The sequence below is a fragment of the Trachemys scripta genome, chromosome 1 (assembly GCF_013100865.1).
Source record: "Trachemys scripta elegans isolate TJP31775 chromosome 1, CAS_Tse_1.0, whole genome shotgun sequence".
Classification (NCBI taxonomy): Eukaryota; Metazoa; Chordata; order Testudines; family Emydidae; genus Trachemys; species Trachemys scripta.
Window position 1 is genome coordinate 1,783,065 of NC_048298.1, and position 19,078 is coordinate 1,802,142.

The following is a 19,078-nucleotide window of genomic DNA, read 5'->3' on the forward strand; positions in this document are numbered from 1 at the left end:
CTGCTGCAGACAGGCCGTGGGGTCTGAGCGGGTTGGTTTGGCTCTTCCCGGGGGGTTGACTGGCCCGGGCTGGCTCATTTAGGGGTCTGGCTGACTTATGGCTGTGAGGCTTTCAGGGGAATCCCACGTTCCCAGTCTCCGTCGGTCCAGATCGGCTCCGTAGGAGGTCGGGGGTGTGTGTCCAGGGAAGCAGGATGGGGTGGGATGCAGGCCGCAGGGGCCAGGGTTGTGCTTGGTGTCCCTTTTTATAGGGACTCTGCAGGTATTCCTGGAGCCACGATCGCTCCACAGCTCAGGGCTCTCCCGTCCGAGGCCGGCGCCCCACACAAGGCCTGTGTCACTGCCTGAGCCCTGCGCCCTGGGGAGAACAGGCAGGGTGGCTGGATTGGTGCAGGCCAAGCTCAGTGCTGTGACAGGACATGCTAAAGGGGGAGAATCACGACTGCTCGAGGGAAGGGAGATCGGGCATGTCGGTTCAGCCCATCTCCTAGCACAAGAACACGGGAACAGTCCAATACTGAAAGGCACCAGAAAGAAAATTCTTTCCCCACACAGCGTGATTAGACTGTGGAACTCACTGCCACAATATATTATTGAGGTCAGCAGTTCAGCAGGATTCAGAAAATGACTCGACATTTAGGTGGAGAACAGGAACAGGCAGAGCTCTAACCGTGAGGATAAAACTACCCCAGAGCTCAGGCTGGGCTATAAACCCCCCTGCTTCAGGGCGTGAGCTGGTGCTGAGCACTGGGGGTCAGGCAGGTTATCCCCTCGCTGCCCCTGCTGGGATTCTTGCCCCGTCCCATGAGGCAGCGGGTCCTGGCCACTGCTGGAGACAGGAGACTGGGCTACAGCGCCCCGGGCTGATCCTCCCTGAACGCCGGGATGGCAGAGAGCCAGCTGCAGCCCGGCCGAGGGAGACGGCAGTGATGGGCGGGGGGAGGACTCAGGTTCGTGCAGAGGCCCAGGACGGGCCGTTACCCAATGCCTCTGCCTTTGATCTCATCCTAACTAAGGCTTCCTGATGGTCCAGCTCAGCTGACGGGCGGGTCCCAGAGTCTCTGTTTGCTCTGGGCTGGGATCCTTGTATTTGCCAGCTGGGCTGATTTGCATGTTCAGCATCCTGCCCCCCTCCCTTCTCCCCCCCCCTCGTGCCCCCAGTAGGTCTATAAATACCCCGGAGAGCCAGCGCTCTGCTCAGGCTGAGCTCCGATCCTCATCGCTCCAGACCAGCCGCCCAGACAGACGGACAGACGGACAGGTGAGTCCCTGCCCCCTCCCGGCCCTTCTCCCTCCTCCCTGGGTGCCGGGCACTCAGTGGCATCTGAGCCCTGTGACGGGGCCTCATGGCTGGACTTGCCCTGTGTGAGTCCCTGGGGCCGTCTCTGTCCCACCCCTTCCCCCACAGCGCGTCCCCGGCACCCCGTCCCCATGTGTCGGTGCTGAGCGTCCTCTCCCTGGGGCTCTGCTCCCCGCGCCCCTGCCCTGCCCTGCGTGGCTGGAGAGGAGGGGCAGGGATTGCCCAGGGAGGGGGCCCACACACAGCTCCCCTAATTCACAGGGACCCTTCCAGCCCAGCCAGGCCCTTAGCAAACAGCCCGGCTCCGAAGCGCCTCCCCTGGGAAATGCCCCACGGCAGTGTGGGGTCACTCCCAGGGTGTCTCGGGCTCTCATGGCCCCATCTCCCTGGTGTGTTTTCTCCCCAGGGGAAGTGAGAAGATGGGGCCAGTCGCCTACTTCAGCCTCTGCCTCCTAGGCTGCCTGATCTTTAACCCCTCGCTGGAAGGTGAGTCCCTGCCCGGCCCTCGGAGCTGGAGCCCCGGGGGGTGGGAATTGGGAAGTGAATTAATTTCCCTCGTCGCTCCCAGAGCCACTGCCCATCTCCTGCTGATGAGGTTCACTGCCCTGGGGGGAGCCCAGTCCCTGCAGCCCCTCCCCAGGGAGCGGGTGAGAGAAGGTGGATGAAATGCCCCCCAGGGTCGGCTCTTCCCATGAGGATTGGGTGATACCAGTCCCTGGGCAACGGGCGCTCAGCTCCTGTCAGCTCCAGGCTCCCATCCCACCCTCCCGTGTTCCCCTCCCACTGGCCGGCCGTGTCCCCACAGGGTCCCTCTCCAAGGGCTGGTCATGGCTCCACTCCAACCCCAGCTTCTCCCACATCCGGCCTCTGATCCGGGCTGGGCTGCCCCATTCCCGGCACACTGTGCCTTTCTCCTCCAGACTGTCCCATTCCCTCCCCCCGCTGGGACTCCGCCCCACCCTGTCCTGCTGTGCCCCCTGCCCCGGGCGCTTGCACACAATCTCTCTCCTCTTTTCACAAGAGCTGCCAAGGTTTGAGCAGTTCCAGTTCCCCGTGTCATTACTCAGAGAGCTATTTGCATGAGCCCACCCAGGCTGTGGTCACTAAACCCTTCCCCAAGCAGTGAGAGGGCAGGGCATGGAGCTGCCCAGAACGGGGCAGGTTTGGGGTACAGGCTGGATTGGGTGCTGGGGTGGGCAGGGGGCGTGACAGTGGGGCTCTGGAAGACCCCCTAAGTAGACGGTTTTGGGAGGTTTCTGAGGTCGCTGGGAGCTGGGGTGCTGGGTGAGAGTTGGGGGCTGGTCACTGGGGTATCTTGGGGGGCAGGGTCTGGCTGAGGCTCTTGGTCTGGGGGAGCCCCCCACTTCCTATCCGCACCAGGCAGACACCTGCTGCTGCTGCTTCCTCCCGGCCTCTCATGGCTGCAGCTGCTCCCCAGGTGGGCCCGGCCCAGCCGGAGGGGGCAGACGTGCACTGGGCTCTCCGTGGCCTGGAGCAGCCCTAGAGGGAGCTGCAGCTTCCCCCACAGCTCAGCTGGGTGCCGGAGGCTGAGGGTGGGCTGCAGGTATGTGGCAAAGGTGCCACAGTGAGGGAGGAGGCCAGGGAGCTTGGCCCTTGACCCCAGCGGGATGGCGTAACCGCAGAGCCCCTTCCCCACTGCCAGGGTGTGAGTGGCGTTGGGACCCCGTACACCGGCTTGGCATGCCACGCCACGCACATTTGGGGCAGCCGGGCAGGTGACCTGGGCCCCCGCCTTAGAAAACTTGTGGTTGCGCCCCTGGTGCCATGCAAGATGCTAGATGCAAGGCACAGGGCAGCCCCACAGACCACTCCAGTTTCCCCGTCTGAATACCCCACCCACTCCCACCCCCCGGACTCCGCTCTCGCCTCCTGCCCGGGCCCTTCGCCGGCCCTCCCTTTGGAACTATGATCCCTGCTCCCATGTTCCTCCTGTGTCGCCCCAGGGCTCCCCCGACCCCCATCTTCACTCGGCTCGTCCCCTCCCTGCCAGGTTCTCCGTCCCACTCTCCGGTACGGCCCAGGGAGCTCAGCCTTGCTGGGGGGAGGGGGCAGGGGTTGTAGTTACCCATCTCGGGGCTGGGAGTCCAGGGGGCTGTCAACCCCCCCACAGTGCACTGCTCCTTCCCTGCCCCAGGGAGCCCTGGGGAAAGGCACCAGGCCCCATGCAAACCCAGAGACCCTGCCCGGCTGGGATCCCTGCTCAGGGCTGGGTCCCAGGGGCCCCGTTCTGCCGTTGTGGGGTCTAACCACGATGTCCTGTCCCCACCATTCCCCCCACCACCGGCCCCCTCTCTGCAGGGGCACAGGCTGGGCCCTGTCCCAGGGGCTGGTTCTCCTTCCAAGATGAATGCTATGGATACTTCCCCGAACAGCTGAGCTGGGAGAGGGCTAAGGTAAGAGGCTCCTCTTGTGGCCGCGGCTGGGGAGTGGCAGCGCTGAGGGGCTCCTGGAATGGGGGGAACCGAGCAGAGGAAGAATTGGGCTCGGCCGGGGGACTGGCTCCCGGGGAGGGGTGGGAGTTTTGATTTGGGCTGGAGAGGCCTGGGGAACAGGCTGCGGAGGGAACCATCCTGCCCAAATAGCATGTTGCCCCTTGATCTCCTCCAGCTCCAACATGCTTCAGATGAGCTGTAGCTAATGAGGGGTCGGGGTGTCTAACCGTGGCCCCATCACTTTTATTGGCCATAAGGTTGAGTGGGGGGGGGAGGGGTGGGGAGGAATGATCGGGGCCGGGGTCCTAGGGAAAGAGGCAGCGTGGGGGCAGGGCCTTGGGGGAAGAGATGGTGCAGGAGTGGGGCCTTGGGGGAAAGGGTGGTGTGAGGGCAGAGGCTTGGGGAGAAGGGGTGGAATGGGGGCGGGGCCTCAGGAGGAAGGGACGGGGTGCTGGCAGGGCCATGGTTTGGGCACTGGTGGCTCCCCCACTTTTAGGCAGCTTCTGCGACTCCTGATTGGGGTGCTGTGTTCTGCTCTGCACGGTGCTGGTGTTACCCCCACAAAATTCTCTATTTCACACACTCTAGGGCACCCGCCTTTACCCTTCCGTGGGCTCAAGGCGTAACCCTGCTAATCTAGGCACCCCTGACCCTTTTCTAGTTCCTAAGGCTCCGGGTATAAGGCACCCAACTTTACCCTAAATTTGGTGCCTGCACACTCTAGGACATCCCGCCTCTACCCAGTCCTAGGGCTCCAGGCGAAAGGCACCTAACTTTACCCCCCCGTGGGCTCTGGTAAACACCCTTTCCCTGGTACAGCTAAGCAGGACTCAAGTTTCACGATATAACGATTGACTCGGGGCATAATCTTTTGTGGGTTTGTGGGGTCTTTTCCCAGTGAAAGAGCCTTACCCAGTAACATCCTACTTAACTTCTATTTATTAACAATCACCCAAACAGACGGCACACGCTAAGCCTACAGTGCTCCCCACTCCCAATAAGAAAGATGAATTTTTCTGGAGGCCAGTCAGGATCAGGTCCACCCGGGGAACCCCAGTTTCTGCAGGGTGTCATTGGCAGAGTGTTGGGGTCTGGCCGCTCTGATCTTTGGGGCTGGGTCCTGGAGTTGGTTCCAAAGAACTTCCTCTTGGACCCCAGTTTATATCGTGAAACTTGAGTCCTGCTTAGCTGTACCTGGACCAATCATTTTACTACAATTTTACTAAGCAATTCTCTAACCAATCCTAACATATTGTAAACCAATCCCTTAACCAATCAGGGCCCACCGCCTTAGTTGATTTACACCCAACAAAATGAGTTATGTAACAGCCCGAAACAACCGGCGAGCCAGACAGAGACGGGACAGCTAAACAATAGGGAAGTAAAGAAATGAGGGTTTCACAACCACAACTGTTGATACTGACTCCTTGCCAGACCAGATGCTATCAAAGCAAGTTTTCTGTAAGCACCTCCCGATCTGTTTCTTTCTCTGGAGACGGGGGGAGCTGTTCGCATGGAGCCTCTCAACAGCCGGATAGGACATGGTTTTCATGTCATTTCGCGGGAACCGGAGGAAGTGACTTTCTGCTTCTTAGCTCGTTGATGCTGCTCCCTAATTTGGCTGCAGACAAAGGCCTCACACCTGACCCTGGGGCTGGGGGAGTGAACATGGGGGTGAGGAAATAGGGAACCAGCCCCCTCAGCTGCCTACCCAGGTGGCTGATGGGGCCCGGGGGCGGGGGCATGTTCTCTCCTGTGTCTCTGGCTCCCACAATGCTGCAGGCTGGAATAAGGTACTGGCTTGGGGCTGCTAAAGGTCCAGGTTAAGGTCCAGCCTGAGAGTAAAGTTCAGGGACAGAAGTCCCCTCCGAGGGGTGGTGCTGTGCATTGTGTCAGGTGAGGTCAGGAGGGGTTTGGCCCTGGAGTATTTCTGCAGTGTGGGGTGCAAGGGGGCAGGCCATGCACTAGGGCTGGAGGCTCTCTCCCCTCACAGCCCTTGCTGCTCGGGGTGCTGCCCGGGGGAGGCAGGCTGCCGTCAGCAGCGGGAGCAATGGAGGGAACTGGCCTTGTCCTTGTCACAGGCTCGGTGTCAGAGGTTCGGCAGCGGGGCCCATCTCGCCTCCATTCACAGCGAGGAGGAGCACGATGCAGTCGCTGGTTTCATCACCCGCTCTCAGCGCCATGACGACGACGATGTCTGGATCGGACTCTACATCCCTGTCCGGGTGAGTGCCCGGCACCCACGCTGGCTCTGAAGTCTGCTTTTCTGCTAAGTGCAGCTACTGTGGTTGTTACAAACTGACCCAGTCCCTCTGTGTGCGCTCCCCAGTCTGTTGTGAGCTGACCCAGCCGCTGGGTTCCAGGTGCATCCAAGCCAGCTGGAGCTGGGTAGGGTCTAGTCACCATTCCCAGCTGGAGTCCTCAAATGGCCCCTCCCCTGGTTGGCGCTAACCCCGCGGTGAGGCTGAGGCCTGGTCTACACAAGGAAATTAGGTTGGTGTAACTACATCACTCGGGGGGGTGAAAATCCACCTCCGGAGCGAGGCAGTTAAACCGACCTACCCCTGGTGTAGACAGTGCTAGGTTGCCGGGAGAATCCCCCCCTTGACCTAGCTACGGCCTCTCGGGGAGCTGGGTTCACTGCGCGGAGGGCAGAACCTGTCCTGTCGGCATAGGCAGCGTCTTCACTGAATCGCTACCGCGGGGCAGCTGCAGGGTTTTAGGTGTAGACAAATCCCAAGATTCGTCAGCGTTTCAGGCTGGGCAGAGTCTCTCCTGCGAGTCCTTGTTGCGTGTGCTGATGGCTGGCTCCCTGCTTGGAGCAGGACCTCGCTTTTAAACAGCTCCCCTGTCTCTGAGCCAGGTGCTCACCCCCTCAGCTCACCCCGCCAGGTCATGCTGCCCTCCCCTTGGCAGGCCCCAGTGTAGGACATCTATTGCTCCATAGACATGGGCCAATAGTTCAGAGTCAGTGGCCACTGATGGACCCATGGCAATCTTCATTGCTTCTAGAGATGGTCCCTCAGTGGGGTGTCAGATGCCTTTCCCAGGCCGGGCAACTATTTGGAAGGCAGCACAATACACGGCCCCTGGGCAAGCCCAAATTAGGCCAAACTCAGTGCTAATCCTTCCGCCCGGGGCACAGAACAAGCTCCACACTCTGATAAGTCCTAGCTCAGCCTGTCACAGCAGTTAAGTGTTGGCTCCATCAGGGTCTCTAGCGTCCATGACCCTCAGTTGGCCTCTCCTGCCAGCCCTGCCCAGGGCCCTCCCCTGTCTCACCCGGATCCTTCTCTAGCTAATCTTAGTTTCTATAAAAAGCATGTCCCTGTGGTCTCCTCTTGCCCGGTGTTGCAGAGGCAAAGCTGGTCCTGGGTTGATGGCTCCACAGTGGACTACAGTGCTTGGGAGAAGCAGAAAAGCTACTATTCCCTGAAGGGGGAGCACTGTGCGGTGCTGGAGGAAGACACAGGTAAGCAAGAGGCTCAGAGCCACGTGCCAACGAGGGAGACGCTGACCCGGTGCTTTGGGGACCCTGCTCACTCACTCTCTCCCATCCAGCCCTGTGTGGGTTGTTGGGATCTGAGGGAGAAACGTGCCGCTCCGCGCACAGCAGGCCGGTAACACTGACTCCTGGGGCCGGGACACAGCCTGTTACCAGATTTGCCCGTTACTTTGGGGTGCGCTCATTTATTAGGGGCGGGGGGGCTGTAATTCTATCAATGTTCTGCTTGCATCACTTGTGGGGGGAGGGATAGCTCAGTGGTTTGCGCATTGGCCTGCTAAACCCAGGGTTGGAAGTTCAATCCTTGAGGGTGCCACTTAGGGACCTAGGGTAAAATCAGTGGTCCTGCTAGTGAAGGCAGGGGGCTGGACTCAATGACCTTTGGGGGGGTCCCTTCCAGCTCTATGAGATAGGATATCTCTATTGTATTGCTCTCATATGGAGCTCTACTCCCTGCTGCAAGTCTCCTCCCAGTGGGGCTATCCTGCAGGATCTAGGTTCCCCAGGGCTGGGTTCTTCCAGACCCAGAATCAGACAAACAGAGCAAGTCTGAGTAGACCAGGTTAATCAGCACTCCCAAGCTGACCCCTTGAATGCCCCTGGACCCAGCAGGCTGGGTAGAGCAGCACTTTCAATCTGCCACCCTCATATGTCCCTATCCCCACATTCATGTTATAATTGTTCTGGTCGTGACCCACTGGATGAGCAAACCCCACAGGATTTTTGGGCACTGCCGGGATCTTTAGCTTAGGTACAAGGAGCGTTGCTGCAGAGTGAATGGGGAAGCCAAAAAACATCCCCCGGGGGAGAGAGAGAGAGTGGCAACCAGCTTAACCATGAAAGTTATTTGTTGCCAGGTAATTACCATAGGGAAGCCAAACAAACAAACAAACCAGTTACAATATTAAATCTAACTTAAATTTGATTACAAAAGTCAGGTTTAGAAAACTATAAGTGATCACACAAGTCGGGGTCAGAAGGCTCCACCGAGAGAGAGAGTTAGGTTCTCACCACTCCGTAAAGCTTGAATCGATCAGGGGTCCCAGGTGGTGGTAGCTCAGGGTCCAGAGTGCTGGAGACAGGCAGAGCCCCCAGCACGATCAGTCAGGAGAAGATGGAGTCCCAGTGGAACTGATGCAGAGCTTGGGTCCAGGCATCAGAGCACTTCTTGAGCGTGGGTCGGGGTTTTCGTAGGGAAACAACAATGGTTCAAAGGAGAACACTAGATTTGTTTGCGGGTAAACTGATGGCTCAAGGGAGTATCCCAACATTGTTTTGTTCAGGCTAGACAATAGGAACTGCTCATTCCTGGCTATGGGCGGTGTTCCTTCCAGGGAGCTCACAATGCAATTGGGCAGCTTCAGTATTTTGGATATCAATAAAGGATTTATTACTGGAATTGGTCTGAAAACTGCTGAGCTGGGTGGGTGCAGGTGTGGGTTTCTTAACATCTGGAGCAGAGCTCTCCCATCATGCAGTGCTTCCCTGCTTTTCTGGTCCCAGAGTTCTGTGCGGTTCTTGCCTGGGAATCTCTGTTCTCCATTCTGTGTGCTAATGGAGATGCCCCACAGTCCCATCTCCGATGCAAATGAGGCTAGGGGAGTTTCCTTAATCCTTGTCCAGAGGGGTTTAGGTGTTTCTCCCACAACCTTTTTGTTGCTTTTTGTGAGTCTTTCTTCTGATCAGCTTTGGTTCAAGCAGAGGCTGAGGTGGGGGGTGGGTGGGAAGGTCTTTCGTGAGTCAGACAGGCTGGATACTGCGCCCTGGTTCCCCAAGAGCACAGAGCTGACAGGTAACTTCCCCTCTGCACGGCGGCTGAGCCCTGCCTGGGACAGATGTTCCCATGGGTGTAGCCAGACCCAGGGGGCAGGGCATGGAGGGGCCTGGCTGTGGGGCAGCTCACTCAGCAGGGAGGGAGGCAGCAGCCCAGTTCCTGAGCGGGTGCCCCCAGTTCTGGGGCAGGGCTCTCGCTCTCTCCTTTGCCCTCTGGCTGGGGTGGGGGGCACGTGGGGTGGGGGAAGTAGGAGCAGTAGAACATGGACCAGGCCTCTCCCCTTTCACACTGAGCCTCAGCATCTCTTTGTGGGATGGGTCTCAGAACTGTCCTCATCTGGGGCACTCAGGGCTCCATGTCCCCCTCCTCTTCCTAGGGGCAGTGCACAGGAGCTGGGATCTTCTCTGAGGGGCACGGAACGGGCCAGGGGAGGGGTCACAGTATGGACAGGGACTGATAGGGTAGCCAACTTTCTAGTCGCACAAAACCAAACACTCTAGCCCCACCCCTTCCCAGAGGTCCTACCCCCTGCTCACTACATCCCCCAACCCTTGGTGGCTCACTGTCCCCCACCGTCACTCACTTTCACTGGGCTGGGGCAGGAGATTGGGGTGTGGGAGGGGGTGAGGGGGGGAGGGCTCTGGCTGGGAGTGCGGACTCTGGGGTGAGGCTGGGGATGAAGAGTTTGGGGTGCAGGAGGGGGCTCGAGCCTGGGGCAGGGGATTGGCATGCAGGGGGGTGAGGGCTGGCTGGGGGTGCAGGCTCTGGGGTGGGGCTGGGGAGGAGGGGTTTGGGGTACAGGAGGGGGCTCCGGGTTTGGGGGTTGCTCAGGCCTGGGGTAGGGAGTTGGAGCTCGGAGGTTGGGGCACGGGCAATGGGAGTGCGGAGCCGGTGCTCAGGGCAGGGGCAGCGCGTGGAGTCTCGTGGCCCCCCAACCTAGGAGCCAGACCTGCTGCTGGCCGCTTCTGGGGCGCAGCGCGGAGCCAGGACAGGTAGGGACTAGCCTGCCTTAGTGACGCAGCACCACCGACCTGGACTTTTAGCGGCCCGGTTGGCAGTGCTGACCGGAGCCACCAGGGTCCCTTTTCAAGTGGGTGTTCCGGTCGAAACCCGGACACCTGGTCACCCTAGCAGGAACGTCCCAGCCTGCCCCACCCCACAGGTCATTTCTATTTTTCTTTCTAGGTTTCATGACTTGGGACAACGACTCCTGTAACGATAGAAATCCGTTTGTCTGCAAGTACAGGCCTTAGGGGAGGCAGCTCGCCTGGCCCTGGGGGCTCCCCTGGGCTGTGAGTGAATCGGGTCCCTCCGGCTCCCCGGGGAGACCAGATCCTGTGTCCCCAGCTGCAAAGTCCCTTCTGCAAAGCATCGCTGTGTTACGCTGTGTCACTCCCGCAGTGCTCTGCCCCTTCTCTCCCTGTCGCACCCACGCTCTGCTCTTCTCAGCATCTGAAGCAATAATAAACCAGAAATAGCACGGACTGACTGTATTTGCTGTTCCTGCTGCAGAGAATAAAGAGGGGAAATCCGAGGGGATTTTACAGCCGGGTTTAATAATCAGAAAGGGAGAGGCGCAATCGGAGGGATTTGTTCGAAGTCTGACAACTAGAGAGAGAAAAGGTCAAGCGGGGGGCTTTCAGTGAGAGTCAAGAAATCAATAGAAATGGCAACGTCGGAGGAGAAGATTATGATTTTTCACCAACGTTTGACACTGGGGCTGGGGGGAAGGGCTCAACTCCCCAGGGATTTTATATCTATATTCTCCCGATGTTTCTGTTAACGCTTCAGGCCTCTGTCACTCAGCGAGTGTCACCTTTGGCCCTGGGCAGGCTGACGGCTGTGGGAGCTGAGTACAGCAGTTTCCCTCCCAAACCAGGGGACGCGGCTCCTAGAAAGGGGGCAGAATCTGGGGGGCTGAATGCCAGTCTGATGGGGAGAGAAAGGGGGGATGTGCCCCCAGCTGCCATTCCGACACACAGCAGGGAGCCCTGGGGAGAATGGAGCCGGACGCAGCTGGGGGTGGGTCGATGGCAGACGTACCCATCTAGGGGGCTGGGGGAGTTTTATTGACATAAAGGGGTAAACAATTGGATCCCCAGATCTTTGGGGGGGATGCTGAAAGGGCGTTTGTATGCACCCATCCCTGCCCCACTCCCTCGGCAGTAATGCCTGAAGGAGACGCTTTCCCTCCAGAAGCAGAAGTTGCTGCAGTTTAAAAGGGAGAGAAGGAGGTAAAACCGGAGGGGTCTGCAGACCATCAGTGCTAAAGGAAGGGATGGGCCCCCCTCCATTCACACTGGCAGCAGGGAGCCCTGGGGGGTGCTGCTGTTAGCAGGGCAGGAAGGGGGATGGAGCCGGAAGGTTCTGGGACAGCCTGGGGGTGGGGGTGGGGAGGTGATTGGCGGCTGGGGGGCAGCACAGTTGGGGGGGGGGGGGGGGGTGACGATGCAGCAGCTGGGACGAGATAAACGGGCTGGGCAGCCTCGGTGGGGAACGTGGCTCTTCACGTCCCCTCCGGAGACCTGCCGGGGCGCTGAGGTGAGAACGTTGATCCGGGGGGAGTTTTAACCTCCCTGCCGCCCGCCAACTGGGGTAACGAGTCAGGGCAACAGGCTTCCTCCATAACGGAGGGTGTTGGGGGGGTCTCATTCACTAACTACAGAGAAATGGGGGTGAACTTGAGACTTTCTATCAGTGTCTGATTATTACAGGGACTGGGGCAAATCTGAGGAGATTTTAGTACCAATATTTCATTTCTGGGGGTGCCCCGGCCCCCTGCTGCTACTGGAGTCACGCTGCTGCAGGCGATGAGTGTGAGGGGGGCGAGCAGGGTCACATACTCCTCCCCCGATTTGCCGCTTGGCTTGTACTGTGCATGCTCAGTAACGCTGCTGAAGCCGGCTGGCCTCACTCTGCCCACCCCCCCCCCGCTATCGGCTGGCATCGGTGGTCTCTGGGTGGGAGGGAACCCCCCTGTGACAATGCGGTTCTGGCGGAACCCAACTGAGAGCGCCAACTCAGGACAAATTGCTAAAACAGGGCAGTTACAGCCCAAGGCTGGGGTTTTCCACCCCTAAGGCAAACCAAACCAGCCAGACTAGGAGGACTTCGGTCTCACCCCCTGGCTAACCGCAAGTCTCACAAGCAATCTCCTTAGACACCCCAGTTTCCCAGTATTACCACCAGTGCCACTCGTTATGGGGACAAATGGTTATGAAAACCAATACCCCAGTAAAAGAAAAAGGTTCTCCTGATCCCAAAGGACCAAGCCCCAGACTCAGGTCAATATACAAATCAGATCTACCCGCAAATCACGCTGCTGCCAATCCTTTAGAATCTAAAATCTAAAGGTTTATTCATAAAAGGAAAAAGATAGAGATGAGAGTTAGAATTGGTTAAATGGAATCAATTACATACAGTAATGGCAAAGTTCTTGGTTCAGGCTTGCAGCAGCGATGGAATAAACTGCAGGTTCAAATCAAGTCTCTGGAACATCCCCCGCTGGGATGGGTCCTCAGTCCTTTGTTCAGAGCTTCAGTTTGTAGCAAAGTCCCTCCAGAGGTAAGAAGCAGGATTGAAGACAAGATGGAGATGAGGCATCAGCCTTATATAGTCTTTTCCAGGTGTAAGAACACCTCTTTGTTCTTACTGTGGAAAATTACAGCAAAATGGAGTCTGGAGTCACATGGGCCAGTCCCTGCATACTTTGCTGAGTTACAAGGCGTATCTGCCTTCTCTCAATGGGTCCATTGTATAGCTGATGGTCCTTAATGGGCCATCAAGCAGGCTAGGCAGAGCTAACACCAGTTTGTCTGGGATGTCATCCAGCAGCATAGCATAAGTTTGAAATACAGACAGTATAGAGCCAATATTCATAACTTCAACTACAAAAGTGATACACACATATAGACAGCATAATCATAACCAGTAAACCATAACCTTGTCTTAGGCACCCCATTTGACCCCTTTTATACAAGATTTGCGTGCCACTACAGGACCTTGGTTGCAACAATGATCTATATGGTCCCAGATTATATCAATAACGTCACACCCCTATTTCAGGGTTCAGGTCAGGGGGTTGCCCTGAATGTCCCAGAGCTTGCCCTATCCCATCAGTACTGATGGCGCGTCCCCCCCACATCTGACAGAGTGTTTCTGTGCGGGACAGGGACATGGGATGCACGGCTCCAGGTGGCAGGAGAAGGATTTTCACGGGGAGAAAAGAAATCAGCCACTGAAGACCTTTTTATTGTAAGCAGGGTCTGAATGAATACTTCCCTGACAGCTAGCTGGGAGGGGAAGAGACTATCGGTGTGTTTATGGAAATACAGGTTGCTCCTGCTCTGTTTACATATTCATCAGATACAGCTGTGTCAGGGTTTCCCCCACCCCACTCTGAACCTTGGGGTACAGATGTGGGGACCCGCATGAAAGACTCCCTAAGCTTTTATTTTACCAGCTTGTGTTAAAACTTCCCCAACACACAATTGCTTTCCTTGTCCTTGCTGCCACCACCAAGTGTTTTACACAAAAATTCAGGGGAGGGTCACTTGGAATCCCTATCCCCCCAAAATATCCCCCCAAACCCCTTCACCCCCTTTCCTGGGGAGGCTTGAGAATAATATAACAACCAGTTGGTAGCAATGTGAGCACAGACCAGACCCTTTGTCTTTAGGACACTGAAAATTAATCAGGTTCTTAAAAGAACTTTATTATAAAGAAAAAGTAAAAGAATCACACCTGCAAAATCAGGATGGAAGGTAACTTTACAGGGTAATGAAATGATTTAAAACACAGAGGATTCCCCCCTCTGGATTCAGCTTCACAGTTACAAAAACAGGAATAAAACTACCTGTGTAGCATAGGAAAATTCACAAGCCAAAACAAAAGATAACCTAATGCATTTCCTTGCCTTACTTACAATTTCTGTAATTTTAGATGGATCATTCCAGGTATGTTTTCAGGAGATGTTGTACCTGCTTGGTCTCTCCCTCCGTCCGGAGAGGGAACAAACAAAGAGAGCCACCTCCCACCCCCCAGATTTGAAAGTATCTTCTTTCCTCATTGGTCCTTCTGGTCAGTTGCCAACTAGGTGATTTGAGCTACTTATCCCCTTACAGGTAAAGCGATTCAGTACAGCTGCCAAGGAAGGATTTTATGCTACCCCTTTCTTTATATTTATGACAGTTGTAAAAGTGTTCATATGCTTTTCTAGCCTTTTCATCCAATCTGGCCACTGCCCCCATGTCTGCCCACTTTGGAGACAGGTTCTTTTCCAAAGTTGGAAAGGTAGTTCTGAGTTGTCTTCCCATCGGGAGCTGTGCGGGCTACAGCCAGTACCTGCTATTGGTGTTGATCTGTAGCTCAGAGGAGCAAGGAATGGATCTTCCTGCTGTGGGATTTTCTTGTCCGTCTGTACGGCTCTCTCAGCCTCTCCAGTCGCTTGTGGGTAATGCGGGCTGCTAGGAATGTGATCACAATCATATTTTGTTCAGAAGGACTTAAATTCTGCTGTAGTGAATTGTGGTCCGTTGTCTGTCACTGTTTGTTCTGGAATGCCAAAGTGAGCAAAAGTGCACTTGACTTTCTTGATAACATTGCAACATGTTATGTCTTTCAAGTACATTATTTCTATATATCTGGAAAAATAGTCCATGACAACCAGGTAATGGCATTCTCTGAATTCACATAAATCTGCAGCTAGTCTCTTTCAAGTTCTGTCTGGTAGAGGGGTCGTTATTGAAGGTTCTTTGTGTTGTGTTAGTCTGTTAGTTCTGCAATGTTCATGTGTACATATTTTATTCTTTATGTCCATGCTGATGCCCAGCCATCACACTGATTTACTGGGCCTGTAACGCTGGCAGACCAGGTGCCAGCTCATGCCAACACCCCTAGATCTCCACTGAACACTGACAAATACAGAGCTGCAACCAATCTGGCTCGCCTGTGTATTAGTACTGTTAAAATAGTTATTAGAGTTATAAAAATATGCTTAGACTTTATGAAATGCTTGTAAGTTGCAGCGTGCATTAATCTCACTTATAATACCTGTATCCCTCGTTATAAGGTAATATTTAAGTGTTTGCTCTGTAACTGTAAATCACCAGACAGGAGAGGAGCATTACCGAGGGTGAAATACTCCCCCCGACCCAACAGCTGAATTTTCAACTTGAAGCAGAAGGGGGAAAGTTATAAAAAGGCCTAAACAGGAGGAACTGTGCCCTGGTCTACACTACGGCATTACTTCAGTTTAACTATGTCACTCAGGGGTGTTAATCTACACCCCTGAGCAACGTAGTTATACCAACCTAGGTGCTGGTGTAGACAGTGCTGTGTCGGTGGGCCAGCTTCTTCCGCTGACGTAGCCACCGCCTCTCACAGAGCTGGAGTTATTAAGCTGACGGGAGAACTCTCTCCGATGGGCTTAGAGCGTCTGCACCAGAAGCACTACAGCGCTGATGCAAGTCTCTAGTGTAGACAAGCCCTGTATCTTTTATGCTGCTTGTACTCTGAGAGTCAAGGATTAGTAAGCATCAGCAAAGATCCCCAGTGCTTGGCCTGCGGTAGCCCTAAAGGACACCGAGAGCTTGCTTATGTATCTCTTCTGCCCGTCAGAGTTAGCAGCAACAAGGGCCGGGTTCAGTACCTAGGGGATCCTTTGTGACAATACAACACAAAACTGGCTTGAGCCCCCATCCAGTGACCTGGGACAATCACACACCACCCCCCGGGCGCCTCTAAGAGGCAATACTTCCCTCTCACAAGCACAGAGTCTGAGTGGAGCAAAAACTTCTAATAAAAGGAGAGAAGTAACTCAGCATTAATTTGGGAAAACACCACACCTAGGGTTCATAAACATAAACCATGAGAAAAAGACCCACCCCCAAGTAAGTTGGGCAGTGTCCTTTTCCCCTCAGGGTCTTAAGTCCAGCAACCCAAAAGTCCCTTTAATGTGCCCGTCCCTTGTCTGCACCCCACTCACAGTTGCTGTGCCCTGCTGTGCCCCGGGCCCTTTAAATCACTGCTGGAGCCCTGGGGTAGCGGCAGCAGCGGCCGGAGCCCCAGACCCTTTAAATTGCCACTGGAGCCCCAAGGCAGCTGCCCCTTTTGCCACTCCTCCGCTCCCCGCCCCCCGCATCAACGGCCCTGCCAGTACGGTCGGCTGTGGACCGGTGGCCACTTTCTTATCAGTACTGAACCGAGCCCTCTGGGTACCTCAGCCCTTGAGGGAGGGAGTGTCTCTTTAACTGGTCTTGGATCCCTCCTCTGCACAGGGACTGTGTCCTTCCTGGGGAAACCGGTCAGGCAGGGCCTCCAAGTGACTGGTGTGTGCATTGTCCCTGGAAGTGTTGGCTGAGAAGTGTGTATCGGGTTCCACCCCCCGTTCCTGCTATTGAATAACTTAATCCCTGCACACAGTGATCGGGAACAGTGTTGATAAACCATTACGAGCCGCTCCAGAATTGTCCCATGCTCATTGCTCACGTAACCCCGCAGGGCCGCGGGACAGACTGTTCTGAGCACGATGAGCAGGGGATAGGACCCTGGGCTATCGGGGTCACGGCGCTGCTCTGGGATGGCAAATCTGACTTTCCCATCTGACATCCAGACAGTCCCAAGGGTGGGGGCTTCATGGCTCAAGAGGTGTCAATTAAGGCAGCACTGAAGGTGCTTTCTGTGAAAGGGAAGAACCACCAGCAGCAGCAGCAGCGGGGTGTCCAGAGGGCCCCAGGGGTCTGAGGACCAAAACCTGACGTGAAGGATGAGAGAGGCGAGCAAATGAGAGCACGGCGCCTCTCCAGGCAGCAGGGGAGAGCCAAAGCCAGCCAGGCAACAGAACGAGCGTCTCTGTACAACTCCTGGGCCTGATCCGCTGCCGTCGCAGTCAGTGACGCTCCACTGCAGTGAACCAGCAGAGCTCCCTGGCCACCAGCTGAGGACCTGGCCGTCGAGCTGCCCATCTTCTCCTCTGAGCCGCTGCTCCACAAACTAGTGTAGACAAGACGCTGTGACGTTATTGACATAAACTGGGACCATATAGATCATTGTTGCAACCAAGGTCCTGTAGTGGCACCCAAATCTTGTATAAAGGGGGTCAAATGGGGTGTCTAGGACAAGGTTATGGTTTACTGGTTATGATTGTGCTGTTTATATGTGTGTATCAGTTTTGTAGTCGAAGTTATGAATATTGGCTCTATACTGTCTGTATGGCAAACTTATGCTATGCTTCTGGGTGACATCCCAGACAAGCTGAGATTAGCTCTGCCTAGCCTGCTTGATGGCCCATTAAGGACCATCAGCTATACAATGGACCCATTGAGAGAAGGCAGATACGCCTTGTAACTCAGCAAAGTATGCAGGGACTGGCCCATGTGACTCCAGACTCCATTTTGCTGTAATTTTCCACAGTAAGAACAAAGAAGTGTTCTTACACCTGGAAAAGACTATATAAGGCTGATGCCTCATCTCCATCTGGTCTTCAATCCTGCTTCTTACCTCTGGAGGAACTTTGCTACAAGCTGAAGCTCTGAACAAAGGACTGAATGACCCATCCCAGCGGGGGATGTTCCAGAGACTTGATTTGAACCTGCAGTTTATTCCATCGCTGCTGCAAGCCTGAACCAAGAACTTTGCCATTACTGTATGTAATTGATTCCATTTAATCAATTCTAACTCTCATCTCTATCTTTTTCCTTTTATGAATAAACCTTTAGATTTTAGATTCTAAAGGATTGGCAGCAGCGTGATTTATGGGTAAGATCTGACTTGTATATTGACCTGGGTCTGGGGCTTGGTCCTTTGGGATCAGGAGAACCTTTTTCTTTTACTGGGGTATTGGTTTTCATAACCATTTGTCCCCATAACGTGTGGCACTGGTGGTAATACTGGGAAACTGGAGTGTCTAAGGAGATTGCTTGTGAGACTTGCGGTTAGCCAGTGGGATGAAACCGAAGTCTTAGTCTGGCTGGTTTGGTTTGCCTTAAAGGTGGAAAAACCCCAACCTTGGGCTGTAACTGCCCTGTTTGAGCAATTTGTCCTGAGTTGGCGCTCTCAGTTGGGTTCCGCCAGAACCGCATTGTCACAGACGCCATTGTGTTACCGTGCAAGGGCTCCCCTCCCCCAACCAAGAACACAGGTGCATCCACCCAGAATGCACATCACCCCCTCCAGCCTCCCCCCACCCTTCCCTAAAGGCAGGGAATGGGCAGTCAGCTTTCAGCCTGGACAAGGTGAGCAGTGGGGTTAACCCCTAGCTCTGCCCCAGGGCCGGCCAGGAATGATGGGAAGGCAATAGCCTCTTCCACCATCCAACTTGCATCCGAGTATCTCTTCAGTGCTGAAATTCACGTTGTCTCTAAAATCCACACGCCTAGTCAGAATGGCTTGAAATTTGGTAGGCCAGGTCGGGGCCTGGTCTGGTCTCAAGGCTCAGTCACTTGGGTAGCCACTTTGGAGTATGCCAATTCTATGGGCTTGGCTGTCCCACCTGGAACCACTGCTCTAGCCACTAGCCCACACTCCCCTCCCAGAGCCAGGCATGAAACCCAGGAGTCCTGGCTCCCAGCATCCTACTGCTCACTAGCAAATAGCTGTGTGGTGCCTGGCAGAGTGCGCTGGCACAAGTGGCAGGGGGCTCTGGTGTGGACCTGAGGGTCCCTCATTCAGACCCTGCTCTGTGAGGGTAATTATGGTTCCACACAACCCCTGCCCGGTCGGGGGTGGCACTAGGAACTGGGAACCTCACAGAACGTCCCCGCCCTTAGCTAACCCTGCCATGTTCTCTGTGTGCTCCCCAGCCTGACTTCCAGTCACACATCCCATGGGGGCCGCAGCACGGCCCCTGCAGAGCATTGATCCAGCGAGTAATGGCCGAGGGACGAGCACGCTGGGCACCGCGAGTGGCCTGTCACGGATCCGAGCAGACACCCCTGGCTGGCCACCCACTAGGAGGCTGTGAGGGGAAGCCAAGCCCCCATGCTCAGGGTCCCCCAGCTGTGTTATGCTCCTGGAGCCTCAGCAGGCTGCAGCACAGGCCCCTCCCT

At 55.6% G+C, this 19,078-nt stretch overlaps 1 protein-coding gene across 4 annotated transcripts in view; it reads left to right on the forward strand.

The window, feature by feature from the left end:
• Positions 1–1,685: 1,685 nt before the first annotated feature.
• Positions 1,686–19,078, forward strand: part of LOC117873738 (dromaiocalcin-1-like) — a 38,865-nt gene continuing 21,472 nt past the window's right edge. The window contains exons 1-5 of one of the 4 annotated variants that reach the window (XM_034763459.1): positions 1,686–1,786; positions 3,620–3,714; positions 5,835–5,978; positions 7,111–7,225; positions 10,218–10,707. In XM_034763459.1, the coding sequence (XP_034619350.1) occupies positions 1,720–1,786; positions 3,620–3,714; positions 5,835–5,978; positions 7,111–7,225; positions 10,218–10,285 (489 nt within the window). In that variant the 5' untranslated portion in view covers positions 1,686–1,719 and the 3' untranslated portion in view covers positions 10,286–10,707. Of the gene's footprint in view, positions 1,787–3,619; positions 3,715–5,092; positions 5,215–5,240; positions 5,428–5,834; positions 5,979–7,110; positions 7,226–10,217; positions 10,714–19,078 lie in introns of those variants that run through there. The other 3 variants (XM_034763467.1, XM_034763486.1, XM_034763476.1) reach the window with 3 other exon arrangements.